This window comes from Vombatus ursinus, unplaced genomic scaffold (assembly GCF_900497805.2).
Source record: "Vombatus ursinus unplaced genomic scaffold, bare-nosed wombat genome assembly UNPS02014335.1, whole genome shotgun sequence".
Lineage (NCBI taxonomy): Eukaryota > Metazoa > Chordata > Mammalia > Diprotodontia > Vombatidae > Vombatus > Vombatus ursinus.
Window position 1 is genome coordinate 262,748 of NW_020954113.1, and position 26,074 is coordinate 288,821.

The following is a 26,074-nucleotide window of genomic DNA, read 5'->3' on the forward strand; positions in this document are numbered from 1 at the left end:
GATAGATAGATAGATAGATAGATAGATAGATAGATAGATAGATAGATGGATGAATGGATAGATAAATCCTAACACTCAGAAATCTACTATCTGGTTCAATAACTTGCAAGTTAGAGTGGACAGTCTGAAACCTCAGGAGAATGGGGCAATGTAAGCTCCCTGAAGGCAAAAACTGTTTTTTTTTTTTTCATCTCCCAGAGCCTGGAGATCTAGTAAATGACTAATAAAGGCTTATTGAATTGAACTGAACTCAATTTTGCACTGGAAATTATGTTAGACACTATATACAGAAAGTGCCTTCTGCAAGTTCATCATCTAAGGTCAATAACATGGGTGAAGACAAAATGAGGAAAGACAACTGAATAAGAAAACAATACATAAATAATCATAGAAACTGGACTAGGATAAAAAATAATATTAAGTGTATATTTGGGGGAGAAAGTGAGGAGAAAGCATATGTGGGATGCATTCCCAGAATAAGGCAAGAGGTAGTAGCCAAGGAAATGGTCACCTCATCTTTGATCCATCTAGGATAGCTTTTACGAAGGTGCTTCAGGAACTACTTTACCTAAGACTAGGGGATGCTTATGGGGCAGCTAGGTGGCGCCATAGTGCATAGAGTGTTGGGTCTGGAGTCAGGAAAACTCTACCTAAGTTCAAAATCTGCCCTCAGACACTAGCTATGTGACCCTGAACAAGTCACTTGTTTGCCTCAGTTTCCTTATCTGTAAAATGAGGTGGAGAAGGAAATGGCAAACCCTTGCAGTATCTTTGACAAGAAAACCCCAAATGGGGTTACAAAAAATTGGACATGACTAAAAAATAAACAGCAAAAAGGGGAAGCCCAGCAAAGTGAGTTTAGTCATATAGCAGCATTGTGAGAAGGTTTATAAACAAGAATGGGACAATGGATTAAGGGGACTTTGAGTCAACGAACCACGATAAGGTGAGGGGATAGCCTGAGCATATGAGAACATCACCCATGTGAGATAATCCATGGATTTGGTCAAGGGGTTTTAAAGCATAGAGTGAAGATCTGATACTAATGGATAGAAGCAATTTAAAGGCCCTCATGAAAGGGATGCCGGGGTCAAATAATGTATATTGAAGAAGACAACTTCTGCAGCAGAAATAAAAAAATCAACTGGTGCTGAAGATTGGTGAGGAGGAGATAAGAATTACTATCACCGTTGACAAGGCTATGGGAGACAGGTATGGTTAGGACACTAAAGTACATTTATTTCAATGTTTCAGTAGATCTGGGATCTCACTAACGTGGGGGCAGATTGCAACCAATCCATGCCTTCTCATTCTGTGGGATTCTTTTTCATGTCCTTTCATAAACCTAGAGAAGAACTGCTCAGCATACAGAAGGCCTTCTCTTAGGTCTTTTTAATGTATTGTGAATGCCATTACATCATCTGGGCCATCCGTCTGTTATCCCTTGTTCTTCCTATGGGACCAGTCAACCTCCCCTTCTGATCACGTGTAATAGGCATGCTAGCTAGTCTCTTCTTCTTGTTCATGGGGACATGTACACAGAAGAAGGGATAAGCTTCTGGAGGAAATATACAAACTACAAGGAGAGGAGACCGAGAAGCTTGTACGGCCACATGCCCCATGCAGGAAACTGTGTATAAAGCAGCTTACACCAGACAGATGCCAAGATGATAGTTGAGTCATGGGAAAGAAAAGCTGCCCCACCGACAGCAGGATGCCTTGAGACATCAGCACAACAGGGAACAACACATACCAAGAAGCAACTTGGACCTATCTCAGGAAGCACCCTGGTGCAGCGGAAAAACTACATCTCTGTAGCCGGTGGATTCAAACTCCGACAACCTAAGTGACCTTGGGTGAGTCCTTTAACCTCTGTAAGCCTGTAAAACGAAGGCATGGGTCTAGATGGCTTCTGAGGTCCTCCCCAGCTCTGGACTGATAACCCTTTGTGGGTGCTCTGACTCAAGTGACTCAGCAAGTACGAGGGCCAGGCGGGCCCCGCCAGAGGGGAAGGCCGCCCGACAACCGCCAGAAAATTGTCTTAACAGTAAATGGACTCTAGAGCCTACCTGGCAAGTTTTGGGGAGTTGAAGAAAACCTGCCCTGTTGTTAATTTTCGTTAACCTAAATAGATGTCAGAAAACTGAGGGCCTTTTGGGAAAGGCAAAACAAACAGATACTGACATTCGCAGGTTTTCCACGAGTGGCGACACAAGCCAGAGAGATTTGGGGACAGACTCTATCTACACATGGGCCTATTATGTCAAAAATCATTCCTCTTTACTGAATGACTTTGTGCATGCTCTTCAGATGACAGAAAGATAGTGATGCTTTTTTATGAATCCTTAATTCCCAATCTCCAAGACTATCCATTTGAGTCTGCATTCCCCTTTGCATTTCCTGTCCTGCCTAGACAAACATTTCTGTCATCTGGATATGGTCCTAACTTGTGACTCTTCCAAATATGGAAATTCAGAAATCAAAGGATAGGGTATGCCCTTAGGAATAAATATCAGCAACTTTGCCTTTTTTTCTTTTTAAAAAATACATTTTATTTATATAGTTTGTCCTTAAATCACTTCTGTCACAGCCTCACTCCAGATTGAAACCTCTCTTTTGATAAAGAAAAGCAATTAAATAAAATCAGTTCCAGTGACTTTATTTGATAATGTAGACAGCATTCTGTCCCAAAGCTCCCCTGCTTCTCTGCAATAAGAGGATGGATATGCTTCATTGTCTGTTCTGTGGAAAGCTAACGGACAAATAAGGTACACATGTTGCATGATGAAGAGGAAATAGTACTAAAAGGATGCAATCAAGAAGAAAAGCTGGAACAGATCAAGAACATGCAGGAAAAAAAATATAGAGAACCATGTCAATTAGTCAATCAACAAGTACTTAGTATACGTCAGGCACTATGCCAAGTTCTGGAGATAGAAAGAAAACAGAGTCCTTGCCCTTTAGGAGATCCCCTTCCAATGGGGGAGACAATATGCAGACAACTACCTATGAGCATACAAGATATAGCCAAAGTGGAATGGGGCAATGGGGGCTGAGGGCAGTGAGATGGTCAGACACGTGCTTCAGGAACATCACTTTGGCAGTTCAATGAAGAATGGATTGGGGTAGGGGGAGGCAAGGCAGGGTGACCGAGTAGAAGGCTCTTGCAATAGTCCAGGCACAAGGGCTTGTACCAAGATGACGGCTGTGTCACAATTTCGTCAGCACTGAAGGATCTATTCTCAAGATATTTGAAAGTAGAGAGACACCAAATGATTTTGAAAATGAAATCATAAATAATATGATTACTGAAACATTAATACTGAGGACATCAGTAGCTAAAAATTCATATGTGTACCTGCTCATCTCTATAAAATTTGCATGAAAATGATCTGCCCATATATCAAAGGTACTCCAGACGAAAATAGGAAAAATGAACAGGTAGACTTCTGCAAATGATTTTGTGTGTGTGTGTGTGTGTGTGTGTGTGTGTGTGTGTGGAAGGCTTCACCTTCAGAATCCCACAACTGGCGGAAAAGTGTAGAGAATACAAGAGCTGGATTTATTATTGATTGTTGAGATCATATAATGTTCTTTTATGGATGTAACTACAGAAATGATTTTGTTCAAGAGTCCTGATTATCATCATTTAAAGATGGCATAAAAGGGAGATATACACTTGCCAAAGGAGTCCATCACTGTCGTGGAGAATGTCCTGCACAGAGTCAAAACAAAAGAGAGACTTCCTATAGATGGAGGAGTCTTCCAGATGTTCCTGTTTGCAGCTGAAATTGTATCAGTTGCATTAACTTTCCAAACTTCCGTACTGTCCACCTTCATCTCACTTCAGCCATAGAAAGAAATGGTCACACCAATGATCTGACCATCATCCCCCATAACTATACCACCTCAATGTTCCAGAAGTCTGAAGTTCATCTCTCTGACCTCCACACCCAGTCTCTACTTTTGTCTCCCCCCTCCCAAACAGTCTCCATACTCACTATAACCTCCAGTTCTCTACCCCTTCTTGTCTTCCAAGTTTTATTACCCTTATTATAGTTGCACTCCCCATCTGTCACAATCTTGACCATATGGTTGACCAACTCAACCATATGTCTCCAGCTTTCCTGGAGTACTTTGTCCTTTTGCCCTGTCATCAGACACATCGTGCCTAACTTGAATCCTGGGTCATAGCCATTATCTGCTTTCTCTATTCCTACTCATCTGTTGCTGAACACTACTAGATAAAGTCACACCGATGTGCCAGATGGGTTTCCCACAGGTTGATGTTTTCTAATCTCAGTTGAGCCCTTACTGCTGCATACAATACTTTTATTTTCCCCTTTTCGGCATTCTATCACACTCTCCACTGTGGCTATTCCAAACATTTTCTTCTCTCCTAAGATCTTCTTTGTTCCTCCTCCCAGAAGACATCTGCTACTTTATTGATAAAATAGAAGCCATCCTCTTCTCTCCCACCCTGCACCTCCAAAGTCCTCTTAATTCTCTGTTATCTCCTCATTTTCTCTAGTCTTTGATGAAGCCTCCACTTGCCTAGGCTAAACCCTCCACTCATGGTTGCCAATTTCATAAATAAGTATTGTATTGTTAATGGATGGTAATAATGAGTTCAGTTTGGGACATGCTGAGTTGAAAATGTTAACAGATATCCAGTTTGAGATGTCTAACAGGTGGATGTAGATGCAAGACTGGAAATTGGGAAAGAGATTAGGGATGGGCAAGTAGATATGAGTCATGTGCAAAGACATGATAACTGAAACCATGGGAGCTTGATTCCAAATGATATCGTAGAGAGGGAGAAGACAAGAGAGCCCAGATCAGGGTAGAGATGAATAAAATTACTTCACGTAGATCTACATTTAGACTAGAGAGATTCTAATTATTCTAATTAAGCTGAATGACAAATATACTTGCACATATTTCTATCACTTAAATCAACTTCAAAGTATTAATTGATGGAACTGGTATTCAGATAATGTAACCAAAAGGGAATTAGAGGTATGTATGGATGCCAATTGGAAAATTTGGAGTTGGTGTATACAGTGTGCTCAGTAGAGTAGATTTGGTTCTGGAAACATGCCATATTCCATTTCAACTGCTGCCACAGATTCATCCTTTAGTGGCTTTTGCATGTCAGAAATTTAAAGATGAACCTCATTACTAGCGACATTACAGATGTTACAATTGGAAACGAGCTTGGTACCACTCTGTTACAATAAGCATGCCAGCCACTAAACCAACCCACTCTTGATTTTAAATTATTGAATCATTTTAATGAGTGTATGTCAGAAGAAATGCAAATGAATGCTAATTTAGAAAAGCTACATTTCTGTCATCTAAAAACCATTTATGACTAAGATGATTTAGAACTAATCTTTCCATTTTATGCTTGGGTACGGGCATGAAGGACACACACTAAAATGTAATCTAATCTTCAAAATCTCAAGAACGCTACTTCAGTGATCTTTGGACCATTATTTTTCATTTGCTGCAGTGTTTTATATGTATGGTAAGGAGTGTCCATGTTTTTATGTACTGTTTAGGCCTCGGGCTTGGGAAGAATGAAACCAAACACTATGGTGATTGGATTTAAAAAAAACTGGAGGAAAGCTCCCCCTGCAGAGATTGAGAACTATGTGGGAATTATACAGTAAGTGATGAGTTTTAAATATATTCCTTTTTTTAAAAAAAATGATAAAATCCTAACCAGGACAGTGCTTAAGACATGCATGTGCCATGTTGAATTGCTTTTACACCAAGGAAAATATAATCTTAAGTTACTCTGGATTCTCTATAAATAAAGCCAATGATAACATCATATGTTCCTAGGTCTTAGAGGAGGTGAGGGCTACTCCATTCATGTCACCTTCACCTTTGGCTTCAGAAAAGAAAAAGTTGGTGTTTTTTACCCAACAAAATTTATTTACATAATTATTAGAGAGATAGTCTGGTCCACAAAAGAGGAATATTGAATTATCTGAAATACAAATGTCAGTCCTAGCTCAGCCCCTGACTTCCTCTGGATCTTGAATAACTCATTTAATATTCCTTTGCTATAAGATCCTCTCTGTAATATGAAAACTCCTAAATGTTGTCTCCTTCTGAAGGGTGCAAGTATTAGTGGGATGTGAACTGATTAAGGCATAGCATATTTTTTTCATGTGATTATTATAGTATTGGTGGTATATGCCTAATGTAACTATCATTTCTCCCTATTATTATACCTACACTATTGATGAAGGAAGTACACTAACCAGGTAAGAGCTCCACAGGATCAGATCTTATGATCACAAGATGCTATGTGAAAGTAACTTCCTACAATTTCTCACCTAAGTCAATACCACAACCCAACAACAGACCAAATCAGGAGGGCTATCCAGAGACCCATTTCTCTAAAAGGCACATATATATAGACAGGACTCATTCTACTCTCATGGGCAGAACTGACAGGAAGCCACATAACTCATAAAGGGCATAAAACCCCACCACCACTATGAGCTGCAGGGTCAAACCCAATCTTAGACCAAGTCCCAAGTCGCCACTCCTCCACAGGATTTGCATGATGCTCTCCACGTCCTGTGTCAACAGAACTTCCATAGTCAGTTTACAATCACCAGTGTGAGTAAAGTGCTCCCATTGTACTTTATAGACTGCTTCTGACTATGTCCTCAGAGATGCCATCACTTGCTGGTGGCCCCAACTGGCATCTGTACTTCTCCACACCTATAAATTTCTTGACAGTCCCTGCTCTTACTCAAGGTGCATCGCAACCATAGCTCTCCAATTTCCCTGTAATTACCGATACCTCAGTACTGGCAGCCAATGGAATGAAAGGCCCCTGTTAAAAAACAAGAAACAAAAAGGCCCTTTGGTTCAGTTGTCTGATTCACACCAAAGAGCACATACTCCAGAAGTCCAAAGGAAGGAAATTTTTTTTCGTTTTGCTTATGGGAAATTAGCTGACTATTTCTTATAGCTACTGGCCTAATTAGTCAATGGTCAAATTTTTTTGGGGGGGGTGTTGGGGGTTTTTCCCTTGGCTTATATATCCAAGGAGGCCTTCACCATAGGGCAACAGGAAGCTACAGTGCAGAGTATTCTCCAGCATCCTTCCTGGCCTAAGCCATCAAGCTGAAAGGGTTCCTCCCCTTCTTTGTACTGTGTGCTAGGGTCTAGGCAGGTCTTGCCCTTCTACCCTGTGCTAGGGGCTACGATAGAACCAGGTCATTTGTACAGAGAAGAGAGCCTTCTGCACATACTGAATACTTTTTAAACTACTCCAATCCCTCACCTCCTCTGCTGGATTAGAAATCAAGATGATAATTATATTTGTAGCCATACATTGACCACCTATACATGAAATTACTTTAATAACAAGCCTGTGAATTTTTTAACTGAGCATTTTGTCCCTTGGTGCACTGAAAAATATAAGAGAAGTTCTTCACCTTCGGAAATTAAACGTACAATTATTTTGTCTGGACTTTATCAGGGTAGGTAACTCCCATCTTGGATGCTGCCTGTTATGAGACAGATCAGTGACTTCTCTATCAGCTAAAGTACCTGAGAACTGCCTAAGGGCCCTGAGAGCATAAGTAATTTGCCCATGGTCACATAACTAATGTGTATCAGAGACAAGACTTGAACCCAGCTCTTTTTGACGTCAAGACTTGACCTCTAACCATTCTGCTATCCTGCCTCTCAATCTCACCTAACAAACATTTATCCAACAGAATAAGCTTAAAGTACCCATTAATCATTTCCTTGACTGAACCACACTCCCCAAACGGCAGATCTGGGTGTCTCCTTCTGCTACTGTGTCCCTGATGCTGCTTCTATTACCTGAGTACCTGGCTTTCCGTAATACGCTAAGATCCTTTGCTTTTTTACTGCTGCCCAAGGGGAACAGATAATGTGGGATGATTCTCTGAGCCATGTACGTGCCAGAAGAACCAGGGGTTGAATAAATTCCCAACCTGACTTTTCTTATCTGAATGGTACTTCCTCCTGCAAACTCAGGTAGGTGCACAAATGATCAGAGATTCCCCAGAGTTTTTACTCCCCAGGGATTAGACAAACCTTCCCCCTTACAAAAGATTCCTGAAAGAGAAAACAGCACAGAATCTCACAAAACTGGATCCCAATAACCTAGAGAAACTGTAGTGCAGTTTCATCAGTAGGCACGTCTAACCTTGCAGTCAACACAGTTCTGTTTATTGGTGCTTACTGCCATCTGGCAGTCAGCTAATGTATGACAAGGCTGGGCTCAACAAACATCATTTTGTCGCGTTTAGAGGCCCTAGTGAGGTCATCAACCACCAGCTGACAATCTGAGACAGGGCAGAGCTTTGAAGTGTTTGCTGAAGCCCCGAACTGTGGCAACTAGTAAGATGCAGGGACAGGTGGCCAGGCAGATCAGTAAACAATTGAGTCAGAGAAAAATAGAGAATCATAAAATGGCAGAGCTGGAAAAGATATTAGAGATACCCAGAATGATGCTCTCATTTTAGAAAGGAGGAGACTGAGGTTCAGAAAAGATGCGAAATGATTTGCTCACTGTCACAGAGAGGCTAAATGGCACAGCGGGTATCTGAATCCAGATCTCATGATTCCCCACCACACATTATCTCTAAAGCACTTTCTAGCCCAAATATTCTCTGATCTTAAATATAGGAATGATCCCCCCCCCTTTTTTTTTGCTACCTTTTGAAGACCCAAGTTTCCATTTTTACAGGATAGGAAAATGGACCTGATAATCCAATGATCAATCCAGTTTCTCATTGATTTTTATTAATTGACTAAACTGGCTCCTAACTGATCCATTTGTTTTTAATGCTTGATATATCTAAGTCAGGAAAATAAGGAATAAGGAAAAATTTGGAAGAGGAATCATTCTTTCTTGCCCATCATCTCTGGTGCTTTTGCCATATCATTTTTAATCACTTGACAGTATCAGCATTTGTGAAACTTTTTCAAAGATATCAGCTTGAAATGTCTCTTCTGGGATAAAACAATGATTTTATTTTGATTTCACTTTCAGTGATGCCTTCGATTTTGAGATTGGTGTGGTTATTGTCAGAATTAGCCAAGGGTTTGACATCTCTCAGGTTCTCCAGGTACAAGGTAGGTACTAACTCATATTTGCTCCTTAGATTTAAAATATATATACCGACCTCCCCCAAATAGTATTTTCTCTATTGACTTGTAACTGTAGCCCTGGTCCTGCTAAATGCTAGAAATATAGACAAAAGCAAAATATTCATCAATTAAGAGAAAATGCCCCATCCACTAGTGGTTTCACCTTGATTTTCTTATTCTTAAATGAGACCACTTATGTAAAATGCCCTATGTCAAGGCTAGCTATTGTTATCAGTCATAATATAAGAGTAGAGGTTCTTAACTTGGGGTCCAGAGGCCTCCAAGGGGTCTAGAGATAGATTTCAGGGGGCCCATGAATTTAGATATGAGAAATATGTAGATAACTGTATCAATATGATGTTTCCTTTGTAATCCTATATATTTTATTTTACGCATTTATTTGAGCACATTATTCTGAGGAGGGGTTCATAGGCTTCACCAGACTGCCAAAGGGGTCCATGATATAAAAAAGGTTAAGAACTCCTGTAGTATTAGAGGCTTCATAGCAGTATGAACAAAAAAGAGCTACTCTCAGAATCAGGGTTACCTTGGTACAAGTCTCACCTCGGACATATACAGCTCTGCACTCTGGACAAGTCGCTAACTAACCTCTCACCTCTTCAAACAGCTCTAAAAGACTACATGTTGCTTTGTTGTTTTCTGATCTGAAGTTCTTCACAGGGAGGTCTTCACTCCAGTGAAATTACTGGACCAGACCTCCCAAATAAATATATACATAGAGAATAACAGAGCTGCAATACTGCAAATCTATGATTTCAGTGTGTGTACTCCTCCCACTGGAGCAGCTAGATGGTGCTTCCTGAGTTCAAATCTGGCCTCAGGCACTTACTAGCTATGTGACCCTAGACAAGTCACTTAACCATGTTTGCCTCAGTTTCCTCATTTGTAAAATGAGTTGGAGAAGGAAATGGCAAATCACTCTAATGTCTTTGCCAAGAAAACCCCACATAGGGTCATGAAGAGTCGGACACGACTGAAAACGTCTGAACAACAGCAATACTTATTCCACTAATATAAATGAAAACCCTTTTGCACCTTAACTGATGGTCTTCAAGAAGTTAATGCAAGGAAAAAATCCATTGCCCTGCAGCTATAGGGGTGATAGCCTCTCTGAACTTAGGGAGGCTACTTGTCTAACAAGAGATATCCAACCTATCATCCATCCCTACTCAGAGCTTTTCTAGGTTAATAGGGCCTGACAGATCTTAAGCTCCACTGACATGGCTTTTGATAAGCCAGGATCTTCTCCATATCATAAGCAAGTGCCAGAAGGGAACTTTAACAGTAGATTTAAAATAATAACAATGGTAGCAATAACCAAATTGTAAAGCAAGAATTATTAAAAATAAACATCATCAGTTAAATAATCAATTAAATTAATTTCTGAAGACTTTCATAAAATAGAAATTAATCCATCTCTTGCAAGAAAAAAAAAACAATTTTGCTTTATGAGCCCACAATTTGGTTTGCAGCTAATATGGAAATGGGCCAAGATTGATCACATTGTGAAACAGTAATCTAAAAGAGTAGACAGAAACACTAATTCTGATTTGTGACTGATGTTTTCCACTGAAAATATGCTTTCCTTTTCTATTCTTGAAGTACAAGCAAACCTTTGATGCACAAAACAAAGATTCTGATCTCTGCAACCCAATCATATGATCCAGAACTGCATGACTTCTATTCAGCCAAGGAAGTGGGGGGGGAATACATGCCATTTTGGGGTCCAGGTCCAATTTGCCTGTGGCAAATTTGGTCTGGACAAATTATTCCCATTATAACAGAAGGGTTCATTGGATCACAGATTTAGAGCCGAAAGGCACCTTGAAAGCTGTAAGATCCAACTTCCTCATTTTATAGATGAAAACACTGAAGCTAAGAGAAGTTAAATAACTTGTTAAGGGACACACAGCTAATCAGTGTCTGAGGTAGGATCTGAACACAGTCTTCCTAATTCTAAGTACAGTATTCTGCCCACTGTACCACCTATTATTGAAAGAACTTGTAAATCTTGTGAATGAACTCTTGGGGGAAAATATTAGGAATTGGGCATTGAGAAGATAGGTTTAAAGTATATTGGCTACGTTACTTGCATCAATGCATCAAGGGCTTTACAAAGCAAAGCTATATTTAGCACCAACCCCGGACGGTTAATTAGACATAGTTTGAATGTGAGAGGAAGGGAATGGAATAAACAGTTATGCAGCATCTAACATTTGCCAAGCACATTTTACAAATATTCTCTCATTTAATCCCCACAATCCTAGGAGGTAGGTGCTATTACTATCCCCAGTTTACAGTTGAGGATACTGAGGCAAAGAGAAATTAAGTGACTTGCCCAGAATCATACAGCTAGTAAGTATCGGCAGCTGGACTTGAATTCAGGTCTTCCTGACTCCAGGGTTAGTGCTGTCCACCGCACCAGCAGCTGCCTATGGTGTCCTCAACCCCTACTTTATATTTCCTTTTTCCCTTTCTGTATCTTTGACCCAAGGATCTTTGTATCTTTGTTCTCTCTTTCTCTTTCTCTCTCTCTCTCTCTTCCCCTTCCTCCCCATTCTCTCTCCCCCTTATGTCTCTCTCTGTTTTTCTGACTTTCTGTCTTTTTTTCTCTGTGTATTTCTGTTGGTCTTTTTCTCTTTCTCTGTGTTTCTTTTGTCTTTCTCTCTGTCTTTCTGTATCTCTCTTATCTTTCTCTGTCTCTGTCTCTCTCCTTGCTCTCTGTCTTTCTCTGTCTCTCCTATCAACAAAGGAAAGATACTTGATAAATTCATTAATTCATACATATCAAGGTCTTGTAGGGTTACTCCCCCCTAGACCATTTTAAAAGAGATCTTGGAGAGGATGATAATTAACACAAATAAAAAATAACTAATAGCATAATTTCAGCTATCAATGAAGGAAATGTTTCCTGCTGCCTCTCATAGATACATAAGATTTAGAGTTAGAATGGATGCCAGAGATGATCTAGCCCAAGCCTATCCTTCTACAGATGAGAAAACTAAAATCTAGGCAAGTAAAGGGACTTACTTAAAGCACAATGGTGCCACAATAGATGGCACAATGAATAACTTTCAAGGGCTCAAGTCAGAAAGACAAGATTTCTAATCTGGCCTCAGACACTATAGTCTACTATTTGCAAAGCACATTTTACAACATAAAGAGTAGAACTGCATCTGAATCCAGGGCCTCTGACTTCAAGTCTGGAAGTCTTTCATCATGACCTAAAACAAAACAAAACAAAAAAAGCAAAATAAAATAAAACCACACTTATGGTCACCTACTATGACTACATAAGAGGCCAGTTTTGGCCTTGAAGATTAAATGTTCATTAATTAAAGTAAAAAAAAAAGGTAGGCCAGTAGAGAGTGCACTGTCCTGATTCAATCAATTTAATTCAAATATTTATTATGGACCTGCCATGTACAAGGTACTAGGAGTTAGTTTTTATTTTTGCTTTTTGCTTTTTTTTAAGCCCAGACATCTGCTGGTTTCTTTAGTATGTGGACCTCCCAATGAGTAAATTCCTTCTACCAGTACAGATGAGCACTTTCACTGCAACTCAAAGTCTTTGAGAGATGCTCTAGGCACTGAGAAGCTAGGAGAACTCCTTAGAGACTTGAACCCAGGTCTTCCTGATTCCCAGGCCAGTTTCCGATTAAGGATATAAGTATGTTGCTTCTCAAATAGGGGACAAAAAGACAAAAATAAAAACAGCCTCTACTTTCAAAGAACTTACATTCTACTAGGAGGAATAGTATGTAAAGTGATGAGTAAATTTAAAATAATTTAAGGGAAGCCAAGGATTCCTAAGGCATAAGTAAGGAGAAAGTGAATTCCAAGCATAGAGGACATTTTCCCATGGCAAGGAGATGAGCTATTGAATGGTGAGTTCATGGAACAGCTAACAAGGAAGTTTGGCTTTGCTATAAAGTATGTAAAGGGGAGTAACATGAAATAAATCAGGAAATGTTAGATGCAATCAGATTATGGAGGGCTTTAAATACTAGGCTGGGGAGTTCATGTTTTATCTGAGAGGCAATTGGCAGTCACTGGAGATTTTTGAGTAAGAGAGTGACATGGTCAAGCTTTAGGAAGATTATTCTGGCAGTTGTGAGGAGGGTGGATTAGAAGAGGGACAGACTAGAAGCAGGGAGATGAATTCAGAGACAACTGTAATAGTCCAGGTGATGAGGGTCTGTCATATGAAACGAAAGGAGAAGAGAGATGTGGAAGCAGAATTGTCAAGACTTGGCAGATGACTGGATATAGGATACAAGGAATAGGGAAAAACCAATCAAAATGGACTCAAGGTAAGAAATAAGTCCCCTTGCTCTTATGTCTGACCTAACTTCTTCGGTACATTTGTACCTGTATTTACCAATTGACTTCCATTTTAAAAATTAGACTACCACTTTGATTCGTTTAAGAAACATTTAATAAATGGTTGTTATGTGCAAAGCACCATCCTAGGAATTGGAGATACAAAGACAAGTAAGGCACAGCTTCTGAATTCAAGGAGCTCACAAACCATTAAAGGACATAAGAAAAGGACTTCAATAATTCAAACTAGAATGTGGTGCCTGTGAGAAGTAAAGACAAAGTACTAGGAGAGATATGAGAAAGGGACTGAATATGAAATTAAAATGTTAAAGTATTCATGATAATATTTTGCATTTCATAGCGCTTTACAATTACAAAGCACTTGGTAAGCATTTGCTTTGTACACTTCAAGCTAAAAGAGAGAGAGGAAAAGAGAAAATATGAAACGCCCCCCCCTTTCCTCTATGTCTCTGATTGCCACAGAATGAACTATCAGTTTAGTTTCTGTAAAGTACTACAGTGAAAAAACATCACAGCATTTTTTAAAAGAATCCCAGCACTGAACTACATCCCCTCTTAATTTCCCAAGGGATGTATATCCTATTTAAATCAACTTTGATATTTGAAATATTTCTGCTTCTTAGTTGAGAAAAAGAAAGTACAGTCTGCTTCTAATGAAATAATTATAAGTACCAACTATCTAGGGTAAACAAAGAACAATGAAATACAAATATACATGACAAACATGAACAACAGAAATGTAATGATAGAAATTAACTCTGAGTCACTTTCCATGCATCGTTTTGAAGTTTATGTAACTTATGATGCAAATCTCATATTAGGTTCTGAATTGGGGAAAATAATCTTGGGTTCCATTAGGTTTAACTCTAATATAGGATTTAATAAGAGCCTGATAAATCTTAAGTATTACGTTACAGTGTGTTAATGATCATCATAATATCTTATCCAATCCAGGCCACGTAGAGTCATCACAGATTCTAATTTAAAGAAAATATTAGCCATTTCAGAATGCCCATACACTGTAGTTAATAAAGTAGAGTCTCTGAATACAAATCTGCTTTATAGGTAATTTACCAGTTAATGAAAATCACTTCTATACCATGTCACAATCTAATACAATGGAAACAACTCTTTTTTTTTTTTAAAGAAACAGATCAATGTTCATAACACACTAACCAGTATCTTACCAGAGCTCATGCACCACTAATGGAGGCTACTTTCTTTTAATAAATTAATCCATTTCCCTAAAAGAAAAAAAAAACTATCTCTTTTTTTATTCTCCACTTCCCATGTGTGTTTGACAAAAATGTTCTACCTATGCAAATAGCCCAAATTGGACCAGCAGTAAATAAATTGCTGAACTGTCATTCACCATCTACTTTGGTCAAGAATTGAGCATAAGTATGGTAAGATTTATGAGCATGACAGCAGCCCATTGATGCTTCTGTATCTGATCAAAGAGCTTAGCAAAATAAAGACATATGGTGATGTAGTAAATAATTACTTGATTGTAAGGCAAGTACTGCAGGAGCGCACTTATCTTAACCAGACTTTATTCATATTAACATACAGCTCAGGGTTGATTGACCATGGTAAGAGTCTAAGTTTATGATTAATAAAGAAAAGAGATATCATTGAATAAGGATATGATTTCCCAAACAGGCTTTCCTGTCTCTTGTTCCATCTGTAATCAACCAAGGAGTAATTGTTCCATATTTTCAGTGCTTAACACAGGAATTCACAGAGTAAGCCTAGGAGATTTTAAAAACAAGAGTAGACCATACTGAGAAGCAGGTGATGTGGCAGAGGGAGCAATAATTAGCCACCATGTTGGGTTACCACATGGTCAGTCCCATCATTGCAGCCTAATCCACTATTCGAAGCACTGAAATCAACTCTAATCATGATTGCTTTGGCATTACATTTCATTTACAACTTCAGATCCAGGGTCCTTTTGTATTCATCAAACCCTTTCAAAGAACTAACCTCTAAGACTATTTTGGGGGATATGAGAAGAAACAAGATAGAATAGGGAGGGAATTCCTTCAGCTGGGATGGGAGGAACCAAATCAGAAAAGGTTTCATGGAGAAGGTAGCATATAAGGTGGGCCTTTAAAAGGAAAAAAAAAGTGGAGAGGAGAGCAGAGGGTTCAATAGGCAGAGGCAATTCCAGGCATAGGAGATGGCCTTTGCAAATGTAAGAGGCAAAAAAGAAGGTAAGTAGCAAACAAAAGATAGTCAATAGTCCATTTTAGCTGCACTGGATTGAGAGTCAGAGAAAATGGGTTTGAATCCCAACTTTACAGCCATAGACAAAAAAAAATAGCCACAGGAAACTGAGGCCTGGACTCATAATAACAATTATAATAACAGCGCTTTAAGGGTTTGTAAAGTGCTTTACATATCTCATTTGGTCCTCTCAACAACCTTGTGGAAAAGGTTATTGTTATCCCAGTTTAACAGATAAAAAAACTGAGGCTAAGAGAGGTTAAAGTGACTTGCCCTGAATCACATAGCTAATAAACGTCTGAGGCAGAATTTGAACCCATATTTTCCTGACCCCAGTTCTATTATGTCATCCACTATACCACTTATCTGCTTCTGTAAAATGAAGGGGTTAGACAAGATGTCCTTTGAGGTCCCTTCTAGCTCCAAATTCTCTGCTGCTATGAAAATAGAGGATTCGTGTGAAAGAAGGCTAGAAAGGTAAGTTGGAGTTGGTTTTGTCTCTTTGGCCTGGCATTTTGCAATCTGCTCTGTCCCGGGTGGCTGTTCCTACAAACCACTCAGTCAAAGAGTTGGAACAGTGCCCAGTTCTTCAGTCAGCTTGTCGACTCCATTACAAAGGAGGATCTTTTCTCCCTTGCCCAGACTGAAGGAGAAAGTGTAAGGCATTTAGTGGCTGAATCACAGGGTGCACTGGGGCTGGGCCAACACAGAAACTCTCAGCGCAGCCTCTCTCCCACTCCATTATTCAGAAGAAGCTGGCCCTATTCAGATCCCTGCAGCATCCTTGTTAACCCACAAGTGACCTGTCCAAAAAATCCAGTGAAGTATGGCAGCCAAAGAATGCTCCCTAGTTTCATCGTATGGACAATGTGCCATTAGCCAGGACACTGCTGAAAATGTCTGTGCATAGCCTATGTGTATCCACATCTCTCTGTGTGGTCTTAAAAATATAAAAGTCAGAGGCTGTGGCTTTGGAGGAATTAATTGTGTTGTATCAGGTGCCTAAGGATATTTCTGCTTATTTAATAATGAAGAAATGCAAATCAATTGACCAAAATTAAAATAATCCCAGTGAGGACCTCATAGGACCACACTGTTCTGAAAATTCTCCAATTTTTATTGTATAATAAAAACCAGTTCTGGAATTTGCATTAGTATGCTGCTGATGGCCTGTTTTAAAACATCTTTCTTCAATTCTCTCATGTCTTTCTTCAAGCACTTTTCAGGATTGAAGGCACTCTCTTCCTAAAGTCCAGTATATTGGGTTAACATATGGTCAAGAAACCCTGTAGCAACTACCCAATGAGGGGGCATTTTTGTTGTTATTCAGTTGTTTTAGTTGTGTCTGACTCTTTGTGGCCTCATTTGGGGTTTTCTTGGCAAAGATACTGGAAAGGTGTGCCATTTCCTTCTCCAACTCTTTTTACTGATGAGGAAACTGAGGCAAATAGGGTTAAGTGGATTGCTTAGGATGACAAAGCTAGTAAGTGTCTGAGACCAGATTTGAACTCAGGTCTTGCTGACTCCAGGCCCAGTGCGCTATCCACTGCACCACCTCGCTGCCCCAATGAGAGGGTATGGACAAGAACAAAAAGGATGGATTGTGATAAGCATCTACGGAGGACGGTAGAGGGAAGCAAGTACTATTTTACACAGAGTCAAAACTAGGTAGGGAAACTAACTAGGGGATTTGCCCCAAGGTGCTGAATTTAGACTTGAGACTAGACCCATGATTTAACTGATATATGGATAGGATATCCAAGATGAGAAAATGCCCTTTACAAAAACAAAACAAAACAAAAAAACACTTTGCAACTTACAGTCTTAATGGATTGCCTAGAGCCCTGAGAATTTAAGTGTCTTAACCAGAGTCGCACAGCCATTATACATCAGAAGCAGAACTGGAACCAGCTCTGCCCGACTGCAGGGCCAGCTCTTTAGCTGCCATGCCGTGCTGCCTCTGAACTGGGAGAGTGCCGACTGCTGTTGAAGACCGTTGGTCGCATAGAAACAATAGAACTTACTTAGCACCTAACTCCCAAATGGCTGTGTGTTAAGCCTGTTCTCTGCCCCCTGTCCCTCACCCCAATCCCCCACCCCTCAATTGAGAATACCTTTCATGTCATTTGCCATGAGTACAAAAATTACTAGGTCCAGCTCTGATTGTATAAAAATGGTGAAACTTGCCATAGTCATCATCAAAATTTAAGAATCATGACCCCTAATGTAATGGTATCGAGGTCTAGGATTAGCCCCTTACCAAGGTGTACTCAGCAGCTCACATCTGATCTTTTATGGCAACGATCTTGTTTCCCTGATTTTCTGTGGCTACTAATCTCAAAAACCTTCTGGGCATTGGGTAAATCATATGAATGATTTGACCTTAAATCTAACATCATTGCCAAAAGATTAATTGTTAAGTACTGGAAAAATGCCAACAAATTCAGTGGAACTGTAGAATATACTCATCTGAGAGATTTGTCCATTCTGAAAGTTAATTAATACATAATTGATAAATCAAGAGAACACACAGCCTTGCTCTCTGGGGAAAAAAAAAGGTAACCACATCAACAAGACTGCCATTTGTACATACTGGATAATAGTATTTTGTAATGCCACTGCTAGGAATTTTTGTCCATTCCCTCATAACATTTCTGACTATGTTTATTAGTTATCGTCTTTCTATTTCTTTGGAATCTCCATGAAAGTCCCACATTAATACCTTGTTAGAGGTGATGAACTATGTATCAGCTTAAAATGAGTATCAGTGTCGCTAAATTTGGGAAGGCTAATCATAAGATGGTTGGCCACAAAGTAATGATATTTTGGGCCCCAGCAGCTCATGAGGCATGAAGGAATTGTGTTCTGCATATGTAAAGGGAGTACCATACTGATGAAATTATGGTTCTCTGGTTCTTTTGAAATAAGACGTATTGAAGTATACATCTTTTCTTGGAAAATAGTAAGAAACCAAAATCTGAAGAAAATAACCAGATCTTTATACCTGACCACCAAGCAATAAATATCTAATAAATACCCTCTATGTACCAGGCACTAGGCTAGGTGCTAAGGCTACCAAAAAAAGAAAGTGGGGGCAGCTAGATGGCACAGTGAATAGAGCTCCGGCCTTGGAGTCAGGAGGATCTGAGTTCAAATCCAGCCTCAGACAGATGACACTTGCTAGCTGTATGACCTTGGGCAAGTCACTTAACCCCGATTGCCTCACCAAAAAGAAAAGGAAAAAGAAAAACGGAAAATGAAACAGTATCTGCCTTCAAGAATCTCACAAGTTATCAGGGAGACAATATACATAAATACATACAAAGGTAAGTACATATAAAACATATATAAGAGGCATACAAAGTACTTTTGGTTAGGATGCAAGGTGGCACAGTGGATAGAATTCTAGGCCTGGAGTCAGGAAGACCTGAGTTCAAATCTGGCCTCAGACACTTACTATCTGTGTGACCCTAGGCAAGTCACTTAATTCTGTTTGCCTCAGTTTCCTTATCTGCAAAATGAGCTAGAGAAGGAAATAGCAAACCACACTGGTATCTTTACCAAGAAAACCCCAAATGGGATCTCTTGAAGAGGCAGATATGACTGAAATGATTGAACAAAAACAACAAGGACATGGGGATCTGGAGAGACACTTCTTATAGAAGGTGGCATTTGAGCTGGCATTCTAAGAGTCAGAGGTGATGAGGGAATACCTCCTAGGTGTAGAGCCTAAAGGCATTGAGATGGAAAATGGAATGTTGTGAGTGAGGACCATCTGGAGGACCAGTTTAGCTATGCCATAGAGTATGTGAAGAGAAGTAATGTATTCCATGCCTGGAAAGGTAGATTGAAGCCAAGTTGAAAGGGGTTCTAAATGACAAAAAGAGGAGTTTGTATTTGATTCTAGGAACTCTCTGCAGTTTATTGAGCCAAAGAGTGATATGCTCAGATCTGTCCTTTAGGAATATCACATTGCCAATGAGATTGAAGAGGGAAGAGATTTGTGGCAAGGAGACCAGTTAGAAGGCTATTGCAATAGCCCAGGTGAGAAATTATGATGATCCTAACTAGAGTGGGGGATGTGTGACTGAAGAGAAAAGGATGGACATAAGAAATGTGGTTGAGATAGATTCAACTAGCTCTTAAAACCAATTGGTCATGTGGGGTGAGGAAAAGTGAGGTCAAGAATGATTCTGAGTGAGAGTGGAAGGATGGTAGTGCCCTAAACACAGAGAGAGACATTCAGAAGAGAGGTGGTAGGCTTAGAATGAAATTTGTGAGTTTGGGAGGCCTACAGGGCATTCAGTTGGAAATGTCCAATAGATAGGTGGTAATGCAAGACCAGAAGTCAGGGGATAGATGGGGGCTGGTTACATAGACAATGATTACTGAAATTGTGGGAACTAGTGAAGAGAGAGAGAGACAGACAGAGAGACAGAGAGATTAGAGAGAGAGGAGAGGTTCTTAGATAGGGTCTTGGGGTACATACATTCATTTAAGGGGTGGAATACGCATGATGATCTAGCAAAGGAGATAGAGAAGGAGAAGTCATACTAGTAGGAGAACCAAGAGAGAACAGTAGCATCATGAGAACTGAGGAGAGAGTATCCCAAGGAAGATGATAGACAACAGTGTCTAATCCTGTATTTGTTGTAGTTCAGGCATGTCTAACTCTTCATGACCCCTCCCCCCATTTCCTGGCAAAGACACTGGAGGGAGTTGTCATTTCCTTCTCCAACTCATTTTACAGATGAGGAAACTGAGGTAAACAGGGTAAAGTGACTTGCTCAATACTTATAACTAGTGTCTGAAGACAGATTTGAACTCACAAAGATGAGTCTCCCTGACTCCATGTCCAACATCCTATCCACTGCACTAATTCTGTGTAGAAGTCAAGAAAGATGAGGACTTAGAAAAGGTCGTTGAATATGGCAATTAAGAGGTCACTGATAACTTTGGAGCAAGTTGAGTGCTGAGATCAAAAACCTTGTTGTTTCCCTTTCTCTTTTATTTCCAAAGGGAAAGGAGAACGTAGAACGTACTAGTCACCATCACAGAGTATTTCACTCTCAGAAGGAGCTATTGATGGATGTTTTTCCCTAAGTGGTAAATTTTTGCCCAGGGCAGCTATAATTTATTATTTAGCTTGATGATCTTTAATTGCTGCATTTGGATTTCAATTTAATCCAGCAGTTAATGAGTAGCTACTATATGCCTGGTACACTTCTGTAAGTTTATTGCTTTGTACCCTGTATCTTTGTCCAGATGCTTTCATCAGGTACTTTAGTCACCCACAGTGAAAAAGATACCACATACCTCAGTTTTGGAATGGGGTTTTTTTCTATGCAGATTAAAAAGAAGACTCAATATGTACCTCCACTCACTTCCCCCCCGCCAAAATCTGTATTATTCCTCACAATATGAACAACTATTGCTCTAATCTCAATACTACTTCCTTAATATTGTCCACTGAAATATATATTACTTTTAAATGATCAGCTTGATGTATATTCACTATGTGTATGTATACACAGACATATACACATTCAGAGAGATATGATCTTTCCCTAACCTACTCAGTACCAGTGATTGGCATGTTTAAATTCAAGACCCCCTAAACACTGTCCAAAATGTCCCCTTAGCTTTCCTTTCATTTTTTGGCATGCATGATTATCAGTGTGGACTGCCCAACAGTAATCCCTCACCTCCACTATGTAACTAACACATACACAGATACAATTGCATGTATGTATCTGTATATATATGTATATATGAGGATGTACATTGTGTATAGATGCATATCTATGTGAATAGGCAGATATACTTCCTGGTAAGTGAGGCACTACTCCTTCCTGGATGGCACTCACCCTTGGAATGAGGATATACTCACTCTTTCCTAACCCTTGCCTTCAGCCAGCCCTATATACTTGATTTTCCCTCTGTCTTCTCTACCATCTACTCAGGAGCTGAGAGATACCTTGGAAATGTTTAGGAAAGAATGATTCCTCTCAGGTTTTCTTAAGCCACCTAAATCTACTTATTCATGACATAGCTTTGCCAAGGCTGATGGTCCTGAGTCATCTCAATTTAGGTTTTCTCTGTTACTGAGGAGCTTATAAGAGTTATTAATAAAATCAGATCCCACAAGAACCTCTCTCATATGACTCAAGCCAGGGGGTGGGAGAATCCTCTCCCGACTGCCTCCTCTCCCTACTGCCTCAACAATACAGACAGAAAATCTACAATTAAGGCTATACATGAATCAAAAGAAGTTAAGGTCATCTAAATTTTATCTAGACAAATACAATTTTAAAAGAGCATACATTTTTACACAAACATATAAACAACTTAAAAGAGCAAATAAACTATGGATTTAACAAATATTCTTCTGATGGGAGAAAGTGGAGGAAGGACAAGCAAATGACACTGATGCCTTGCCACCCATTTGAATCTCCTTTTTATCTCTTCATTTACTCCAACTGTGTAATCCATTTTCTCTGTCTCTCTCACACACATATATGCAAATATATAAGATACACATATATGCACAGATATATACACATATGTAAACATGCATGCACATATAGCGATAGTTATGTGTATATGTATATATGCATAAACAGACAGCATACATACATATATACATACACACATATATGAAAAGTAGTATAGTCCAGTGAGCAGAGGCCTTGAAGTCAGGAAGACTTGGATTGAATTTATGCCTCTGACACATAGTAATTGTTTGATTATGGGTATTTTCAGTAATTTTTCATTCACGTCCAACTCTTTTTGACCCCATTTTGGGGGTTTATTGGCAGAGATACTGGAGTAGTTTGCCATTTCCTTCTCTAACTCATTTTATAGATGAAGAAACTAAGGCAAACAGGGTTAAGTGATTTGCCCAGAGTCATACAGTTAGTAAGTGTCTAAAGCCAGATTTGAACTAGGAAGATGAGTCTTCCTGACTCCAGGGCACTGTGCCATCCAGCTGATCACAGGAGATGTAGACATATACACACATACAATACATATACTCACATATATATATATATATACACACACATACACATACATACACACACATATATACAGAAAATGAGTGAGAGAGAAACATTTGCATGGATTTCATAAAACTATCATTGCAAACTCTTTGATTCTGAGCTAAACAAGTGGGTAATTTGTTACTGGCTTTGTTTTATTTTAACAGATGAATTAGAAAAATTAGAACAAGAGAGATTGGCATTAGAAGCCACGATTAAAGATAACGAGAGTGAAGAAGGAAGTAGAGGTATCCGGGGACTGTTCAAAAAGGCTGGAAAGTTGAATATCACCAAGCAAGTTCCCAAAAAAGGTAAGCTTCAAAATCTCCCCTTCCCCTTACCCAAAAAAGGATAACATTTTCACTGCTAAACTATTCCAATCTTTTAGCTGAATTTCAAAAATCAGGCCATCTGCAAGTTTTTACTGACCTCTGTGTGCAGGGAGGATGACTGGAGGATGAGACAGAATCAGAAGGATCAGGGGCCAGCAGGAGGATCAAGGGTATGAAGAGGAAAATAGGTCTGAGAAATCTGGAGACTAATGGTCTCCATAGAGAATAAGGTGAGGATTTAGATGTAAGTCCCTTCAGGGACTTTACATAATAAAGAGATGATTTAGTTTGAGATCCAGACACCTGAGTTCACAGTGATTCATAGACTATTAAAACTGGAAGAGGCCTGAGAGAGGTAACCGGAAGGTATGAAGGCCGAATCATTTAGAGGAAAAGCGATTTGCCCAAGGTTAACTTAGCTAGTTCTTAGCTGAGGTGGGATTAAAACCAGGTCTCCTGACTCCCAATCAACACTCCCTCTCTCACACCGCACCACTGCCTGAGAAGGCTTAGGGATGTGAAATGAAGGAGTATTGACTGGCAGAGAAAGATGAAGGTGGAGAGGGAAGAGAAATTTAAGAACGTAAGAGAGCAGGGACACGGCATGTTGTTGTCCAAAAAGCACTGGGATTTTGAGTTAAACCTGACCCATCTGCTCTCCATCTCTGGACAATTATGAGGGACTAGGGTAATAAAGGCCCGACAATCCATAAAGCCCTATCCTCCTCATTTTCAAAGAACCCCTTGGACACTGACCATGACTTCATAGGTATTTATTATTAAAGATATTAAATCACTTTTATGTATAATAAGATTTTTACTAGACTTGTGATTTTTATTGATATATAGAACTCTCAGTGAGAAAACTCCCCTTCCCAGTGTCAAACTGGAACCAGCCCTGAAACTTACTGTGTTAGAGCACTGACAAGTTGGATGACTTGTCCATAGTCATTTGGCCGGTATGTGTCAGACTTGAGCCCAGTTCTTCCTGACTCTGAGGCTATGTCTCTAGCTACTACACCACACTGCCTCTCATATGGTAATAGGGCAATGAAATCACAACAGCAGAACCCTGGAAAAATTACATCTACATATATTTTAAATTATTAAATAAATTAAAATTGGTCTTGGTAGTCTTGGATTAACAGCATGTGACTCAATAAACCTAGAGTCATCTTATAAAAAGAAAGATTAGCATGGTTCATCCTTTGTACTAGTTCTCCATAAACATAGTTGAGAAGTTTAGAAAGGTTTGTAGTGGCCTCTGCTGGTACAAAAATGTGAAAGTTTTAACATGTATTTCTTTAAGAAAACTAAGGAAAGTTTTTGGACGTAGTTGGGGGTAGTGGTGGTGCTAAATGTATACATTAACCATTTACTGATTTTAATTAAGTCAGGAAAGGATAATATCTCTCTAGATATCGCCAGACTCAGAGCAGAATTTAAAAAGTGGTATTTCACCAGTGTACTACTTTCTGTTATTCATTTCTACCTGAAATACTCAGAAGTTTAGAGTTCTAGAACAATCACCTAATTGAACAGGATTTTAAAAGATGGATGGATAGATAGATAGATAGATAGATGGATGGATAGATAGGTCTATACATGTAGGTATTCTACTACATAATATATATACTATATAAATATAATATAATGTGTATGTATGTATGTATATATATATATATATATTCTACTACAGTTACGGTGTAAAACCTCTGAATTTGGCATAAGCCTTTCTTACCCAATCACAGAAGAAGTTAGGAGCTGCCAAAAACAGCTACAAAAAATACTACAAAACTACAAAAAAAAAAAAAAAAGATTCTTAAAGCTATAGGTCTCTGGAAAACCAGCTGAGTTATGTAGACACCTAATCATTTGCTAGTTTCTGTCCTTCCCATACACCCTAGTATTTTGGCTATCCAAGAAGACCTGGTCATTATTTTTAAGTTACATATTTATAAAGGTACCACAATTTTTTCAAATGGTGAGATTATTATCTGATATTATATATATAATACATATATACACATACATACATATATATTGTCTGATATATCAATTTCAATTCAATTCAACCAACATTTACTCAGTACTTACTATGTTCAAGACAGTGGTCTAGCCACTAGAGATACAAAAGAGGAAAAGCACAGTGTCTGCCCTCAATGGTGGGAGTGGAGGGAAGGAAGGTAAATAAGACTTACGATTGGTGAAAGTAAAGAATATATTTCTTACATCTAGAAGGATCAGGGAAGGCTTTATTTTAAAAAGTGGCACCTGAAGATGGTAAATTAAAGGCAGTAACTCAGCCAAACTCTCCCAACATTTCCCCCCAAACAACTTTAAAATAACACCCTTTGTGTCTTGGTCTTCCCTGCTACTTGCAGGAGTTTTTTATGGACAAGTTGTTTTTTTTTTTAATTGTTTGATCATTTCCTCAGCCTATTTCTTAACTTGGAACTTTATGTTAAAGTTGGGCTCTATTCACCTAGGGGTAGGGAGACACTGTCCCAAGCTTCAGACCAAAACACAAACTCAAAAGAAGACAACAATGAGAAAACAGCTACAAACAAAGCTGCAAAGAAAAATTCTAATTAGACATAAGCCCAACAAAGATTCCTAAAAGAATTAAAGAAAGCGCTAAGAGTGATAAAGAAAAAATTGGGAAAAGAAATGAGAGTGATTCAAGAGCAAAAGGGATGCACTGGGAAAAGCAGAAAAGAAGAGTTAGAATAGGGAAAATTATCTCACATAAAAGAGGCATGCAAGGCAGAGCTTTCACGATAGAGGAGAAAATGGGAGGGTTGGCAATGATTGAATCTCAGTCTCATCAGAATTGATTCAAAGAAAAAAGAATATATATATGTATGTATATATATGCACATATATACACATATGTACACACATACACACACACACACACACACACACACACACACACACACACACACACAC

General features: G+C 39.1%; 1 protein-coding gene across 2 annotated transcripts in view; it reads left to right on the plus strand.

Annotated features, from left to right (window-relative positions):
• Nucleotides 1-26,074, plus strand: part of SLC12A1 (solute carrier family 12 member 1) — a 136,982-nt gene that overhangs the window by 84,474 nt on the left and 26,434 nt on the right. For both annotated transcript variants that reach the window (XM_027860925.1, XM_027860926.1), the window contains exons 18-20: nt 5,565-5,671; nt 9,059-9,141; nt 22,958-23,101. In XM_027860925.1, coding sequence (XP_027716726.1) covers nt 5,565-5,671; nt 9,059-9,141; nt 22,958-23,101 — 334 coding nt within the window. The remainder of the gene's footprint in view (nt 1-5,564; nt 5,672-9,058; nt 9,142-22,957; nt 23,102-26,074) is intronic.